This window comes from Diadema antillarum, unplaced genomic scaffold (genome assembly GCF_040938485.1).
Source record: "Diadema antillarum isolate AM-2024a unplaced genomic scaffold, OU_Dant_1.0 seq00000635_RagTag, whole genome shotgun sequence".
Classification (NCBI taxonomy): domain Eukaryota; kingdom Metazoa; phylum Echinodermata; class Echinoidea; order Diadematoida; family Diadematidae; genus Diadema; species Diadema antillarum.
In genome coordinates, this window is record NW_027271552.1 from 697,953 (window position 1) to 714,287 (window position 16,335).

The window sequence follows — 16,335 nt, forward strand, 5'->3', positions numbered from 1 at the left end:
TGTTCATTTTGTGTCTCATGTCATTCAGCGTAATGACGCCGCTCACACACATTTCAGAGTCCATACGCTTGCGTACGGACAAGTGCAAGGATACCCACTGAATAATGTGGCTGAGATCCGAATGGTTGCTCATTTTCTTTTGTAATTATACACAAGAGAAAAGCACAAGAAATACCAAAGCAGAACAGCAGGTTAGCATTTTTCTGAACCTTCAACAGTATTTTACAGAATATAAAATTACCAAACTAAAGATAGTGCAAGGAATGAACTTCAATTCACATTTATCAGAATGGTTAAAAGCAAATCCAAAAAACAACAACAAAACACACACCACTGTTTTAAATACATTTTGAACACTATAACACATTTTTGTATAAAATGTATTGAAAAAAAAAGTAATTTACGCTTTTACATGCACAAATGTGAAGACATTGACGTATTTACAGGCAGTGAAAATGTAGGAAAGATATTGAATGCGTCATAATGAAACCGAAACATAGTGCAGAGAAATACACATCAAAATAGAGAGTCGAATATGTTTACATATTCCCATGTCTGGAACATGTTCTTTGAGGAGAGACTTAAAATGAAATTGTTTGCGATTTGTAAACGAAAAAAAAAAGGTTTCTTGTACTCTTCCCTTTTTGGTTGATTTTTTGTCATCTGTGGCGTAGGTTTACGTGTTGAATTACCCTGTTTATGTCTGGGTCTGTCGTTGCTTATTGAGCTTCGAAGTTGATGATTCTTATAATTTGCCACGTTCGCACACCTGGCTTTCAAGCTTGCATATTTTGCTTAAATGCACAAAGCCCCAAAAATCGATTGATAAATCGCAAAATGACATAGTACAATTAAATCTTCACTTGAGATTCCATTCCTGAAACATGTATCATGGTTACCTTATTGAATGACAGGTGTTGTTTTTTTTTCAAGTTAATTTTAAAATTTTCTGTCGCAATAGTGTTTTCAAAAGCTGTGTCTCCTATGCCTGGACAATGTGTCATTTCCCAGAAGAAGAAGAAGAAAAAAAAACAACAGGTCAAAATTTTGTAGTTAAAAGCTTGCATCACTGCAAAGCTAAAAGGGTTCAAAACACAGTTGCAAGATTAATTTGTAATCTCCCAAGATTTGTTCATGTTACACTACTTTTAAGGGAATTGCACTGGCTGCCATTCCGCCAAAGAATTGATTTCAAGATATTGATGCTGCTTTATAAAGCTCTGAATGCTCAGGCCCCTAGTTATATTAGTGAACTATTGAACTTTAAATCTCAAATTCACGGTCACAATTTCCGCAGTACAAAATGATAGATTGATATTGCAGATACCCCAAATCAAAACGAAAGTTACCTTAGGTGACCGATCATTTCCTTGTGCAGCCCCTAGATTGTGGAATAGATTACCATTGGACTTTTGGAAATGTCAGTCTTTAGACAGTTTTAGTAAATGATTATAACATAATATAATGTCATCATTACATAACATAATATAATATAATGATTTAGTCCAGATACACGGTGAAACAATGGCTTCAATTTCGTCTCCTATCCCTAACCGGGCTATCTAGGTAGATGATAGAGCCGCCAAAACCCCAGAATATTCGTGCTTTTATGAAATTTGATTTATACAAAATTTGCCGGGGGCCCGTTTCATAAAACTTGTAATTAGTGACAAGTTGTCATAGATGTGACAAGCTACTGAAATCCTTGCATCTGACTGGCTGAGAGATTGGCTGAAATTTGTCATACAAATGTGGCAGTTGTCACTGATAACAAGTTTTATGAAGCGGGCCCCTGGTTAGGGTAAATAGTCACTTTTTTTTATAAGAGTGTCCAGTACGAATTAATTGGAAATACATTATCTTACTCAAAATAGTTTGTGATCATGGCACCGGGAGAAAACGTCACAACTCTGGATACTTGCCCAACAGATCAGTGAGATATTTTAGAGAATCGTTTCTTTCGGAGAAAAACGAATACTGGGTATATCACATACACAAGTCCATACATCTTATTTCTTTTTATTCTTGTGGCTCGTTCGGGCCACTAGAATCTTTGCAATTGAAGGGTATTTTTTATTTTTTATTATTTTTTTTTTGGGGGGGGGAAGAAAAAATCAAAGAAATAAAGAGGTTAAATATAGAAGAAATTTTACATTTACATTTTGCAATATATCAATTGAGACACCAACGGATAAACTTCTTGGAAATTTGGTTGGAAGACATCAATTTTTAGTAGTCCTGGCCGTGCCACTTGTCCGAGGCTAATGTTGATCCTTTATGTGATATATATATATATATATATATATGTATATGTATATATATATATATGTATATATATATATATGTATATGTATATATATATATATATATGTATATATATATATATGTATATGTATATATATATATGTATATATATATATATATATATATATATATATATATATGTATATATATATATATGTATATATATATATATATATATATATATGTAACCCTGCATCACAAAACCAACATAAAGTCGCCAGACATGAATTTTTAGTTAAGGACAGATTAAAGAGCTTTAAAATGATGTACAGCTCAATTCAAATGGACTCCTCTAACCTATCTAAATATTGTAAAGAAAGCACACACTCTGAAATAGTGTGAACAGAGAAAAGAGGCTCTGGAGTACAGGGTCTATTTTTGCCCTTAATCTTTTCCAAGCCGTGCTAACTGTGCTAGCTGTGCAGCAATGAAAAAGACAAAACACAGGATGCAAACCACATGAGCAACAACAATGAAGGGTTTATTAGATTAGGCTGAAATTGACCATGTTTCATTACCACATTCTTTTCATGGTAATTTCAATTTCAATTTCAATTTCAATTTATTTTCGTATTTCTCGGTGGAAAATACATGATATATAACAAAATATAATTATACAAAATGTCCACCTTGGATACATAAAGAAATAGGAAAACAAACATAATATAGCGGTCGATGTGTCATTTTCAATCAAAGTAAAGGATGCAAAGAGAAATACGATGGAACCTACTAAAAAGCAAAGCTTGTTGAGTGTAGGTCCAAACAAAAGTCTAGTGTGGGGAACAGGATGAGGAGCACGGGTACAATTAAAGACCAAAAGTAAGGATAAACAAAAGAGAATGACTATTAATACTCGGGGGTACAGAAGATTCTTCTCACATATAATTTATGTGTGTGATAAAATGACAACAAGTAACCACATGCTGCACACTATAGCAGTAAACTTTCAAAGTAGTAGCATTGTCCTTTCAAAAGTTATTAGACTTGAAAGTGAAGAGTATACAAAGGATTTCAAGAAATGAAAAAGCGACTCTAAGACATCATTCTATTCTCCCCTTAAAAAGTTTTGAAAAAATATGCTGAAAACACACTCTCCCATTCATGTTATGATTCCAAAATAAAAAAACAATGTAGATGATGGATATAGCTCTATCAGAAACTATGAAAAACCAAGAATGACTCAGTTGACCCACTTCACCTATTTTGAGTCCTCACGTAAAATCAAGGGGTGCGACTTTTTGTTCGTTTTGTGATGCACGGACACATACATAATATAAACATAAACATAAATATAGACCTATACAAAAAAGAAACTCATTATTATTTTTCGAACAGAACTATTTGATGCGTTTGTTTCATGAAATGTCGCTTTGAAGAAGGATAAAACTAGAAGAACTATTGATCCTTTTTTTGACGGTGAGTGATGGTGTCATTACAGATCTGCAGGGCGGACCAGATAAACTGTAGATATTCCACGTCTTTTCTGATATCTTCTGCATTATTTGCGGGAGTGTAGTTCTCAAAAAGCCAGATTGTATTTGTTCCTTTGATCCTGAATATCTCTTCGCGAACAGCCGGCGGATTCTCATGTTCCCCCTTGTGAGTTATAGCAATTAGTGGCTTTGTACCTGAATGATTGAGAACAACAGAGAGAAAAATACAGGAAAATGTACTGAACTAAAATATAAAAACATTGAATACTCCCAACACAAACACACAAACGCACACACACACACACACACACACACACATATATATATATATATATATATATATATATATATATATACATATATATCTGACAAAACGACACAGGCTAGACTCCAAAACTTACCTCGCACCACCTCGTAAAACCTGTATGTACATCACGGTTTTCTTACATAGCATAATGGAGGTCGTCATGCACAATGATGATTAGTTCGGCCCCACCAATACAGAGGGGCTGGGTCGTTTGCCTATTCCCAACGCCGTTAGGCCTATGCTGAATCTAAACATTGTCAATTTCCGTCTACACTTAATTACACACGATAGCTCCATATGTCTCTCATAGTGTTTATATACCAATCGTATTTACTACGCATTTTAAATAAACTCTGCTAGCATGTTAACTACCTGCAAATCAAAAAAGAAAAGAAAACGAATTTCTTTTTCTTCCATCCCAATATTAACATGAAAGCAATCATTAAATCACCATATGGTTCAATGTTCAACAACAGGTAATGGAGAAAACTAAACCACAATAAGCAGAGTCAAGTCAAGTATTGTTAATCTGCACAAGAGGATCTTCAATGACTGTCACAGTTCCAATTAATTGCTTGCCCATTCGGACGAGTACAATACAGATAGGACGATCAACAATCAAAAAATACTCAAGATATGTTTTTTTTTTCTGCTCACATTACCGACTAACATGAACACAACAACAACAACAACAGCAGCAACAACACATAAAAGGAAAATTTGATATGCGTACCGAGACAATATTTCACCATTATGCAAAACAGTGTGATGAACCATTTCGCTTTCCACGTGACACTTGATCTGAAAGTAAAACGAAATATCCTAGAAATAATTTTTGACATTTTACAAAATACTCATTGCATGCAACATCGTCTTAACCTCAAGTCTGTTTTAGCATGGAATGACAATCCCGAATCTCTCGGTGGAGTCCTGATGAATTCTCATTTCATCAGAAACAATATCGTCATATTGATATCGCACTGAGAATAACAATTGATTATGTTATTGAAATTTTCAAATATTGTATATTTTATATAATTGTACTTTAGTCAAATAGATAATACAGTGTGCATATATGCACTAAATAAAGGCAGTCCTCACCAAGTCGCAAAACTACATTTCTAACTTTTTGAATCAAACTTAATGAGATGAGAAATCAGACGTATGAAAATGTACATGTGAAATGCCTACATAGAAGCATGTAATATCAGTTGTGCCAAGCACGAATTGGTGACATTCGGTCGAATAACACATTATTTGCTTTTATTTCTACATGCCTTTTTTTTTTTCTGGTACTCTACTTGGACCTGATTTGTAACATAATGATTCTTATTAACATGAAAAAGGAATGTTCAATTGAATGCCAATAGAAGTAAATGTAAGATATCTATGACTGCGTTGCCCGGTAAACTAATTTCATGAGATTAACTATAACGATTGTTATAATAACGGCAGTGTTACTTTTACTGCGGCCAAGAGTTAGAAATAGAAGATAGTTCAAAATAGTGACTAAACACACCATTCGAAGATGGCCTCTAATTTATCATGCAAAAATTCGAAGTCCACACCAACAAGACTACCCCCATCCTCCTTTCTTGATACGCTTCATCTTGACGGACAAGCAATCTGCTCCAAAATGTCGACCATAGATTTAAGTCAGTGACCGTCTGTACAGCTTCTCAGTTGCTTGTACTGTGGTTCCGCTTGTTATAACAACCAAGAAAAAAAAATACAAACATTCCTATGTTTGACTACCATTATGTTGACGACATAATCTCTCTTCGTATAATAAACACATCACAATGCAAATCCGAGCAGTCTAAAAACATGTGAACTCTGTATCCTGACTTTCTCATTTCAGTGAAGACATAGCACACAAAAGAGAGAATCTTCCTATCTGTTTGTCTGTATCTATCTTCTCACTGCTTTGTATCTCATGTCTTTCTTACTTCATTGGAGATGACACAGCAGTGAGAGACTACAAATCTCCCCGACCTGTTCGTACCTACGATGAATTTACTCTGCTTACCACAGACACAATATTTCACATCTCTCATCTATAATGATAAACAAACACAGCGCAATGACATTCTTCGCAGGTTCTTTTAAAAGGTTTCTTCCCATTTAGGCGGAATAGACCATCTGGGAAACAGGACATAGAAGAAAAAGGAGGATATCACTTCACACACACAAAAAAAAAATACCGTCATAATAATAATCTTTGTAACTAATGAAAACACTTACAGGTGTATTTATTTCCGATAATGACTATCAGAATTTTTACAACCTATGCTGACACTTCCGAAAACTATGCATATTACGTTGGTGCTCAGAATTCTCGGAGTTAGTATGTTTATAATTGAGAACAATTATGAAAAAGAAAAAAAAATCAATGCCTTTTATGCTTGGACAAAATAAAAGAGCATTTTTCATTTTCATTTTTTTTTTAAACCGGACCTGTGTCAGGAAAAGAAGGCCAATGTGCGTGTATTTCAACAGTGTCAGTAGAGGATCTAAAAACAGGTATGGTTGATTAAAAAAAAAAGATTGATTCCTTATACAAGAGATGCAATATTAATCAATAAAAAGCATGTACGAAATTGTACATAAATTATTGTTTGAAATTTGTTACCGTGCATCACAAAACGGACAAAAAGTCGCACACACTGATTTTGTGTGAGGACTGAAAATAGGTGAAATGGGTCAACCGAGCCGATCTTTAATTCAAGTCTTCTTCTACATTATGCTAAAATTTGGGATCATAAAACGGGCAGGAAAGTGTTTTTTCTAGCAGTTTATCTTGGACATTTTTTTTGGCAGGATAATGTGATAAAGTGTGTTTTTAGAGTCCTCTTTTCATTTCTTAAAAAATCCTTGTACACACTCTCCACTTTCAACTCCTATAACTTTCTAACGGGTGGTGCTACTGCTTTGAAAGATTTCATTGACTAAGGACAGAGTGTGTTAATAAGGCATGCCTAATTTCACTTTGATCGGATAATCCCTATTTTGTTGTTACTCCAGTAGTTTACATCCTGTTTTTGTCCCATTCATCGCACAGCCAGCACGGTTTGGTAAAGATTAAGCGCTTGAATAGTCACTCTACTTCAGAGCCTCTTTTCTCAGGTCACACTTTTCCTGAGTGTGTGCTTTCATTCCAATATTTACATAGGTTAGGAGAGTCCATTTGATTTGATTTATACATCATTTTAAAGCTTAAAGTCTGTAGTACGGGGAAACTATTTTCAAGGTTAAAAGTAGGCGAAAGAGTACTGATTTCAGCTTCATGTCAAGAGAACACAACCCGATGGCCATCACCTAAATGGAGCGAGAGCACTTTAATATAACTTTGTAGTGACCGTATAACCACTGTATGATGATCACAGTCTGACAAACACAGATGCATATCACCATTAGTGCCCTGAAACGTCAACTCCAGCATTTACTCCAGAGAATATAATCTTTTCTATTAAACAATAAACTGGAGACTTGGGGTGTGGTATTGGATAGCAATCGTTTCACAGAAACATTAGCTAATTTACCATTAAAACTGTAACAGCTTTGGAAGCTGTTGGGCATACTTGTCCAGGCGTCTTGAAGTGTAATAATTGCCTTAGATAAATCTAGAAATTTGAGATATGCATACTTATTATAAGAAAGCTGTAGAAAAAAATAATGATAGAAGTTTTGACAACTTTTATTCGTAGGGTGTTTACTTTACCCAATTAGGTGATCTCTTTAACATACGATTATTATTGAATTAATGCGTGACCCGTCCTGACTTGGCATGTATGGCGGGCGCTTTGAGATGGGCATGTATAAAACTACAAAGTCGATAATGCATGTAAGATAAATCTTTTCCAATCACCCTTTCCAATTTCAACAAAGAGAATACGTCTTCGCCCCCTTCCTTCCTTGTCTTCTTCTCTGGAAGCAAGGCACTTCGAGCATGTAAAGGCAAAATAATGTTACTAGGAAAACGAGCACCAAACTGTAGCCCTTTTGGGTGTGTAATGCATCGCTTCAGTTTAATATTCCGGATTCCTGTCGCGCACAACGAATTGTATTTCCGGCAATCGCATGGTAATTATACACTCTTTTATGCATGTACGATAATAAAGGATCAAATCAAACCAAATTAAAACAAACCAACACAAAAGGTACGTACTCAGCTCCTCCTTCAGGCGTTTCAGATTACTGAGAAAGAAATCCGGTATGCAACAAGAGTCTATCAAATCGATTTTATCAGCTAAGATGTGATGAAAGCGGTGCCGGGTCTTTCCTCCTGCTTGTCCTATCCCTTTATCGTTATCATTTTCCTCTGTCACGGTGGAATACTCGCCTGTCCATGAAATAAAAGACAAAAACCATTGCCAAGAACAAGGGGCTGGAATTGAGTCGTACATTATTTAAAGCTTTTTAATAGACTATGCTCATTCAGAATCTGCTCCTATCTAAAAATACATGTCTGGCGACTTTTTGGACAGGTAGTTTTGTAAATGCAGAATTAAATGTAATCAATCTGCAAAGTCAAAGTTTCCGATAGAAATATCAAATGTGTTACATATACGTGAACCTATTCCGAACAATATATCAAATTAGGTCGCATATTTTGTTTTAAAAATGAATAGCGCCCCTTTGTGGTGACCTTAAACTTCTAATTGTTTCAAACTGTAAAATTCCATTGCTCTTCTTTGTGGTCATTATAGAGTTGATTAGTCTAATAATATAATCATAAACACTGGGATAAAATTGGTTTTACCATAGTATTTCTTTGTAATGTAGAGAATAGAGTCACCAGAGGTGACCTTGAAAAAGCTCAAATGTGGGCAACGTAGAGTTTGTGTTATATAAGGGCAGACTGTAACTTCCCCGGGCCTGGGCTTCGTAGAATTAATATGGTCATGCTCCAGTTTCAAATCCTGATACGGGATACACTTGACTGTGTATTTTTTTAAGTTATTCAGGCAATTTTAAAACAGTCAAATTAAATATTCGTCATTCGACATTTTGAAATGAAATGACAAGTTACGGTTTCCTCAGCCAAAAAAATAAAAAAATAAATAAAAAGGAAAGAAAGAAAGAAATAAAAAAAAGTTAACAAAAATAAAAAAATAAACAAGAAAAATGTTGAATCAATCATAATATTTGTAAAGATTACTGGATACAAAATCAGGTTATAATAGGAAGATGTTTTAAATCTTAACAAGCGAAGTGCCAGGTTAGATTGTGTCATGGATATGTTCGCTGAAAGCAGGAGTGATTGTTGATGATGTTGACTGAAATTGGTCTAAAACCAGAATGCAAAGACCCTTCATATTCCATACTTCATAAAGAATCTAGAATGTTTCCTCACTACTGCAATCTGGCTGTCGATCAATGGATTAACCAAAGGGTCGATGAGCCATGTTTGGGATTAAATGTTGTAATTAATACTGAAAGAAAGAGCGTTTTCCTTAATATAAAGTGAAGGTCGCTTGTCGATTAAAAGTAAGTCTTGAATTTAGTGGAGAAACACGCAAAGACAACAGCAACAAAAATAAACCTTCATTACCAGTAAGAGCGAAGATGAGCGAGTTGATGAGACAGGATTTGCCAGCAGCAGTTTTACCGAAGAAACTGATGTTCACCTTTGATGTGGTCTTTCCGAGATCACCCGAGGGGACAAACTCCTTTATTTTCTGTCGAAGTTCGTCTCGTTGATTCTGCAAGGGATTCACTGAGGGTAAAAGAAAGATTACTAGCTACTGAATGATTTTTCAGAGCCAAATGATGTGAAATATTTGCAGGTTAAGGGAACATGTCAACACTGTGTTGTTGTTGTTTTTTTGTACGCTGGCGTACAGGTCAGAATGGGATTTCAGCAACTAATGATTCTAGGTAATTGTGGTTTATCTTTTCATTTATTATGAAAATCTACAAATCAAGAAAAACGGAAAAGTAAGGTCATATACACCAAAAAATGTCAAGTCTCCTTCGATTTGTTTTTCTGAATTGTTGTGATAAAACATCAGTGTTGACTATTCTGCTAAATTGAATGGGAATTAAGTGAAGAGTTTGTTCGCAAAAATCGATGTGTCCATTTTTCATGAAAATGAAGGAAAAAATGAGGAAATTCTGCGATCCACAATATTTTCCCGACTTCTTGCCATAATATGCCGTTTGTATTACTATAATGTGTTGTTATCATGGCAACGCAGTTCCCCACACATTCGAAAAATATCTTGCACATCTTCATCCAAACACTAATATTTGTGTGCCAAGCTTCGTAAGCATTTTGTTTGAAAAATGGGGAACTATTTTCGATCCCTAATATTACCCAATCAATGGCCTAATATGCTTATACCATGGCAACGCAGTTTTTGAGCCATGAAAGAATGCGACTTTCACATTTACCGAAGGGAGGAGAGGCCATTTGAATTGAGTTATATTCATCTTAAGTCTTAAAGTCTGCTTTAATATGTAAACTACTTCTAACTAAAATCCTAAAAATCTGGCGACTTTTTGTTGGGTTGTGAAGCAGGGTTACAATTCATTCATTTATTTATTCATTTATCATTCTTTTTTTACTTTTTTAACATCGTATCATAATCCTTGGAAAATAAAGATAAACAAAATTGATGAGCATCAACGTTCATTGTACATGTTATTGTAAGCTGTTAACCATGGCCTTCGGCCCCTACTTTCCCCTCAATTTCTCACAAAGATGGGACTAAGAATTTGCTATAATATCTTGTTTATTGTTTTTTGTTGGCATACGCGATTCTAATTCCTCCTCCTGATCAGATTGCTCTGTTTGGTCCGGTCTCCGCCAGCAGGGATTCCATCCACATCCTGTGAAAGATTGATAAAGAACACTACAATTAGAGGATACATCATACAAAAGTTGACCACTTTGATATGGGTATAAGTTTAGCAACTATCAATCAATAAATGCATAGACATTTTTTTCGACACGCAAATGCCAGGAATATCAAAAGGTAAATGCTCCTTCGATTAAAGGGTGACATGTACAAAAATGCTGCTACCAAAAAAAAAAAAAATGATTTTGAGAGAACCGCATATCTAGTCTTTATCCTATTTACAAAGTCGAAATACAGACTGAAATACTTTAACAACCACTTAAACGTCAGTAAACAACAAACCTAAAATAGGAGATTAACTTATTGTCCAAGTTTCACATATCAACATTACTAGCGATCCAAATGCAGTGTGGAGATGATGATGTCACCTCACAAGCATGTCACTGATCTGTACAGAAATCTTCAAATATAAGAAATCTTCAAATATATATATATATATATATATATATATAATATAATTATAATGATCAAAATGAGGAAAAAATGAAAAGATTGCGGTATAGGTAGCAAGCTATTCTCTTTTTAATAACCTAACAACGATGACTGTTAGATGAGATAGTTTTATTCGCTAATGTATTTCCCAAGAGCATGAATTTTGTATCATTTTCACAAAATGGAAAGAAAATATCTATGAAATATTGGAGATATCATCGCCTCATCTCATTGCAAGTGTTGTTGTGATTCCATGCTCTCATGTACAATAGGAGCTGACGTAAGCGTTAGATAAAGACCAATTGATATATTTGTTACATACAAATCTCTGTCTTGCTGACCACTTTTCCTGGCGATCTTGCGTGAGAAATATGCTTGAATGACACGAACAAGTGCATGATTTCTATTATTTCTTCTAAGAAAAGTCCCTAGCTTCATGGGCTGATAAATAAGCTAAGAAGTCTGAACAAAGGGCTAGATGCATGTTAAACATTTTACGTGGCTTTACGTAAAAGGGATGCCAACATCAAGTAAAACAATGGAATTCCCACATGTTTGTATGCATTTTTTTACCAGACTCGTAAGCAAGGCCTACCAATTATAGAATCAGATGCGCGGACTGAGTGATTAGGTCATATATATATATATATATATATATATATGGGTCAGAATTTTGAACGATGTACAATTGAGCCAAAACAACGGAAAATTTAAAAAGTAGGAAATTCTCCAAATTATTCATCTTACCTGAAAGAGTATAACTCAAGCTTTAATATGAACCCAATTATACTAGGATTTTCCCAGAGGAACAAGTTTTTATTCACCGCTGAAGTTTACCATGTCCAGAGCAGCGAACGTCCGTGAGGAATAGTACAGCACATACACTTGAATACCATTTAACATAGTTTGCAACGATCTGATTCAGTTCAAAATCCTAACAAAATATCTTAAGGGACATGTGTACGTGATTGCAGAATATTAAGCTTGTACTCTTAACCTGTACGTAATGGTAGACAACTGATGATTTAACTAAATTCGTCGTTTCTGTAGAAATATTGCTCTTCCGCTAAACACTTTCTCCACTTTACGCGCATTTTACAGAAACTCAATATTTTGACCTCTTATTTCACTATCCCATACTTCAATCCCCACTCCCAAATAATAACATACCTTTTTAAGATGTATCTGATCTAGGCAGTCTCTATAACCCAACGAACATAGCATAGTTTTCATCACGGAGGTTCGCATGTAGCTCACGGACGTTCGGAACAAACAAGATGCAGGTCTCTTGAGTTGGAAACGCATTCTACTCACAACAAACAGCAATTTCATGTCGAGAACAAACTCCTCTGCAAAATCCTGAACAGATATTACCAATTCTCAATTATATAAGCTTGTTTATCTTCTCATACTGAGGAATCAAAGAAAACAATTTTTCCATCTCTCGTAAATGAACGTACAACCGTACGTGTAATCTCAGTGACGTAGTCCATCCTTGAGAACGAATATATTTATCAAAATTTCTTTATAATGAAGTAAAGATTCAGGTCCTAAATTTGTTATCTAAAGTCTACAATGCAAAATTTGCTTATAACGAACATGGTCACAGCTAAAATTATGACAAAGAATTAACATAGAAAGACAACAGAAATGTGCTCTGTTAAAGAAATAGGAAGTTTAGCTGGGGAGGGCAAACGAATACGTTGGAAAGAAATCCCTCTATGTTTGCTCCTTGTGTTACACACAGTTACCGAGGAGAATTTGTATTATTATATTAGTCAGAAATGATAATAGGTTCGATACTACGAAGTTTCGTTATAACAAGACACAATAAGTCCATATTACTTGGATGGATGTTTGTGACTTCGATATTATACAATATGGTTTGTTATAACAAACATGTTGTAGCGCGTCATATCGGAGGCTCGTTATTCATACAGTTTGTCAATACGAAAATTGATAGAGTTCGTATAATTATGAAGCTTTTTTTTATTCGGTAAATGATAGGAATCTCCGAAGGTTAACCGAAAGGTTTATTAATTGGAACATGAAAAATCATGTTCGCTTATCCAAATGTGGAGAAACAATTAAGTTAACAACTAAAATCCTCAAAATTTCAAAACCTCATGATAACCACTTCCACCTAAACGAATATCAGGCCCTTTCCACTTTTAGAAGAACGGACCTAAAAATAATGATCCTTAATATTTATTTTTCGGACTAACAAACTTTCGGAATAAGAAAATTTTTAATAACAAACCTCCTTAATTAACTACAAACTTTTTTTTCATTTTCGGAATAACAAACCTTTGGACATCAGAGTAAAGAATCTTAGGAAGAGCGAACGTATGAAAGTGCAACCTTAAACCTATTCTTAATCATTACTTTTTTTAACATGTGTTTTCAAAGTAAGCACAAAAGCACAAACAAATTGATGATCTCTCTGTCTCTTAAATGTAAAATGAAAGAAAAATAAGATCTTGGAAAGAATTACAAATGAACATTGCTTTTCATTGATGAGTATAAAACAACACCATGTGATGATAAGCGGAGGATTTGTTTGTTTTCATCAGACAATAATTGTATACTGCATTATTTTTGTTCGCATGTGACAGCATTTCGAAAAATAAAAAACATAAACAAACAAACAAAAACTTCTCCAGAGGAATTTGGTACAACGGGAGTGCACTGGCAATTTTTTTCTCTGTGTGTTGGAGCTCGATCCCTTCTCTATTTCTCAGTCACTTTTATTTAACTGCTTCCATATACTTTTGAAACTTTTCAATTTTTTATTCAACACATGCCCATTACAGACTTCTTCCGTCGTTATCCTGCATGTGATTACGTAGCACTTTTCGGATTTATTTTGGTTTGTTTTGTTTTGTTTCTGTTTTCTGTTTGGTCGCAGCATGTCCAGGCTATTGAAAGAATGAGAGAAAAATCGTCATGAAGAGAAAAATAAGAATGAATTAAGGCATTTAATATCATGACAATTACAGCGAACATCCGTTATGGAGGCCAAAACTGGATGTGTTCTGTTTGAGACGGCAGCTACCATACTCAAAAGATAAACACTTGGCGCACTTGTCACTAAAAAGTGGCACTGATCCTCTTTCTCCTACTATGTAATCCATTGACTTATTTTACCAACGAACATCCGTGACCAAAACGTTTTCCTTTTGTCATTACAAGTAAATTGAGTGCTGAACATTATTCACTTTTGGGTATGAGCAGCTCGGTGATTTGGTAATATTTTCAACTAACATTAACTTTATGTGCAGTGATACATATTTGTAATTATCAGCAATTTCCTTTCTCGGACAGAACGTCCGTGAGCGAAACTTTCAGAACCTGTAACAGTACAAATTGTCTCCAGATCCTTATTAGAAAGAAATTTAAATGCACAGAAATTACAGATTACGCAAAATTCTACTTTCCTACAACTTTGTTTTCAATGTTTAGCTGTTTTTGTATAATTAGAGGGAAAACAAGCGTAAAATTGTAAGTAAATTTTCAACTGTTTCTTCATCATGATCACATAACGCCTTAAAAATTCTGAAACTACTGCCTTAAACTCATTGTTTGCTTTGTAAAATTTTATTTGTGACTATTGGAGCTAAAAGTTTTAAAGAATATAGGACACTTTCGGGACAAGTTATCCCTATCGAAGGGATTGCATACGTCACGGACGTTCGTTCTACTGATAGGGTCATGTTCCAAGACGGATAACTAATCGGCAGAGAGTACCTAGCCTTCCTAAATCTTTCAAAAATTTGAAAAGGTATTGTCAATGCAAATTATAAGAAATTTGACATCCTTACAACATATGTATTGCTCAGAGGGGGATCAGGAGGTGAATTTTTAGAGAAAATATTAATTATTTGCTTGGTTTACGGTGAATTGCATGGTCCAAAAACTGCGGACAAGCCTCAGTCCGCTCCAAAAATAACATACAGCTCCTCGGCTAGAGAGCCAAAGGTAAAATGCACCTTCGTCATCAAAGCAAGATGGTGTCCCACTCGAAAACGTTTTAATCATCACGGACGTTCTTTTTTTCTCGGAGGTTCGTCTAAAAATATAATTTCGGTTCCTATTTGACAAAGGATGGACAGAAACTCAAAACAAGCATATTATCGTGTGGCTAGATCTTAGTTGATTACGACTCAGAACAATATCACCAATAGCGTTTAATGTGATACGATTTTTATTAGAAAACAGCGGAAGCACGTCCGTGACGAAAACTGAGTATAATTTTGCATAAAAGAATATTACGTCCCATGTACAGCCAGCAGACGTACAATTTTTGCAGGATATGTTCATCAGGTGGAACACCAAATTTTCGCATACATTACAGTTGGGACAACAAAGTAGAATTTGCAGCAGCGATAGAAATAAAAGCACCACGGACGTTCGTCTGTTTAGGACTTTGATATTTCAATTGTTCTGTGTGATTTTATACGTGCTCATAAAGTTCTAATAATTTTGTGGTTCATACCCATGATATGTCAGATTCAGAACATGGTCAGATATTAGATGCCACGTACGCTTAAAAATGCGCATCATTAGTTTGAAAAACAAAAAGTATTGTGAAAATAGCGTTTTTACCGTATTTTTACGCTTTAAGTCCTTGTCAAATGAAAAATATCAGGCAAAAGTCAACCAAACCATATATTTCCTGAAAGGAAATTTACCAATCTTTGAGATGACATGAAAAAATCTGGTTTCTTAGATCATCCTGGCGTGTTCTAAGGGAAAGAATGTCATAAGGTGCGAAAATTGGCAATTGTACATCGTTCAAAATTCTCACCCATATATATATATATATATATATATATATATATATACATATACATACACATATATTATTTCTATTTTTCCAAAGGGCAATTGAAGGGTGTGGTCCGACCCTGGCAACAAAAGGGCCTTGTGTAAAATCTTACATGACGTGTCAAACGAAGGGCTAAACAAAAATAATACAAACAGATTAAAATGGGCA

The 16,335-nt window shown here is 34.7% G+C and overlaps 1 protein-coding gene across 4 annotated transcripts in view; it reads right to left on the reverse strand.

Moving 5' to 3' along the window:
• Positions 1-2,472: 2,472 nt before the first annotated feature.
• Positions 2,473-16,335, reverse strand: part of LOC139736283 (uncharacterized) — a 29,545-nt gene continuing 15,682 nt past the window's right edge. Inside the window, exons 5-10 of one of the 4 annotated variants that reach the window (XM_071647014.1) lie at positions 10,804-10,878; positions 9,599-9,763; positions 8,213-8,386; positions 6,100-6,186; positions 4,778-4,843; positions 2,473-3,932 (exon numbers count right to left, since the gene is read on the reverse strand). In XM_071647014.1, coding sequence (XP_071503115.1) covers positions 3,700-3,932; positions 4,778-4,843; positions 6,100-6,186; positions 8,213-8,386; positions 9,599-9,763; positions 10,804-10,878 — 800 coding nt within the window. In that variant the 3' untranslated portion in view covers positions 2,473-3,699. Of the gene's footprint in view, positions 3,933-4,777; positions 4,846-5,563; positions 6,187-8,212; positions 8,387-9,598; positions 9,764-10,803; positions 10,879-16,335 lie in introns of all 4 variants that reach the window. The other 3 variants (XR_011711249.1, XR_011711248.1, XM_071647015.1) reach the window with 3 other exon arrangements.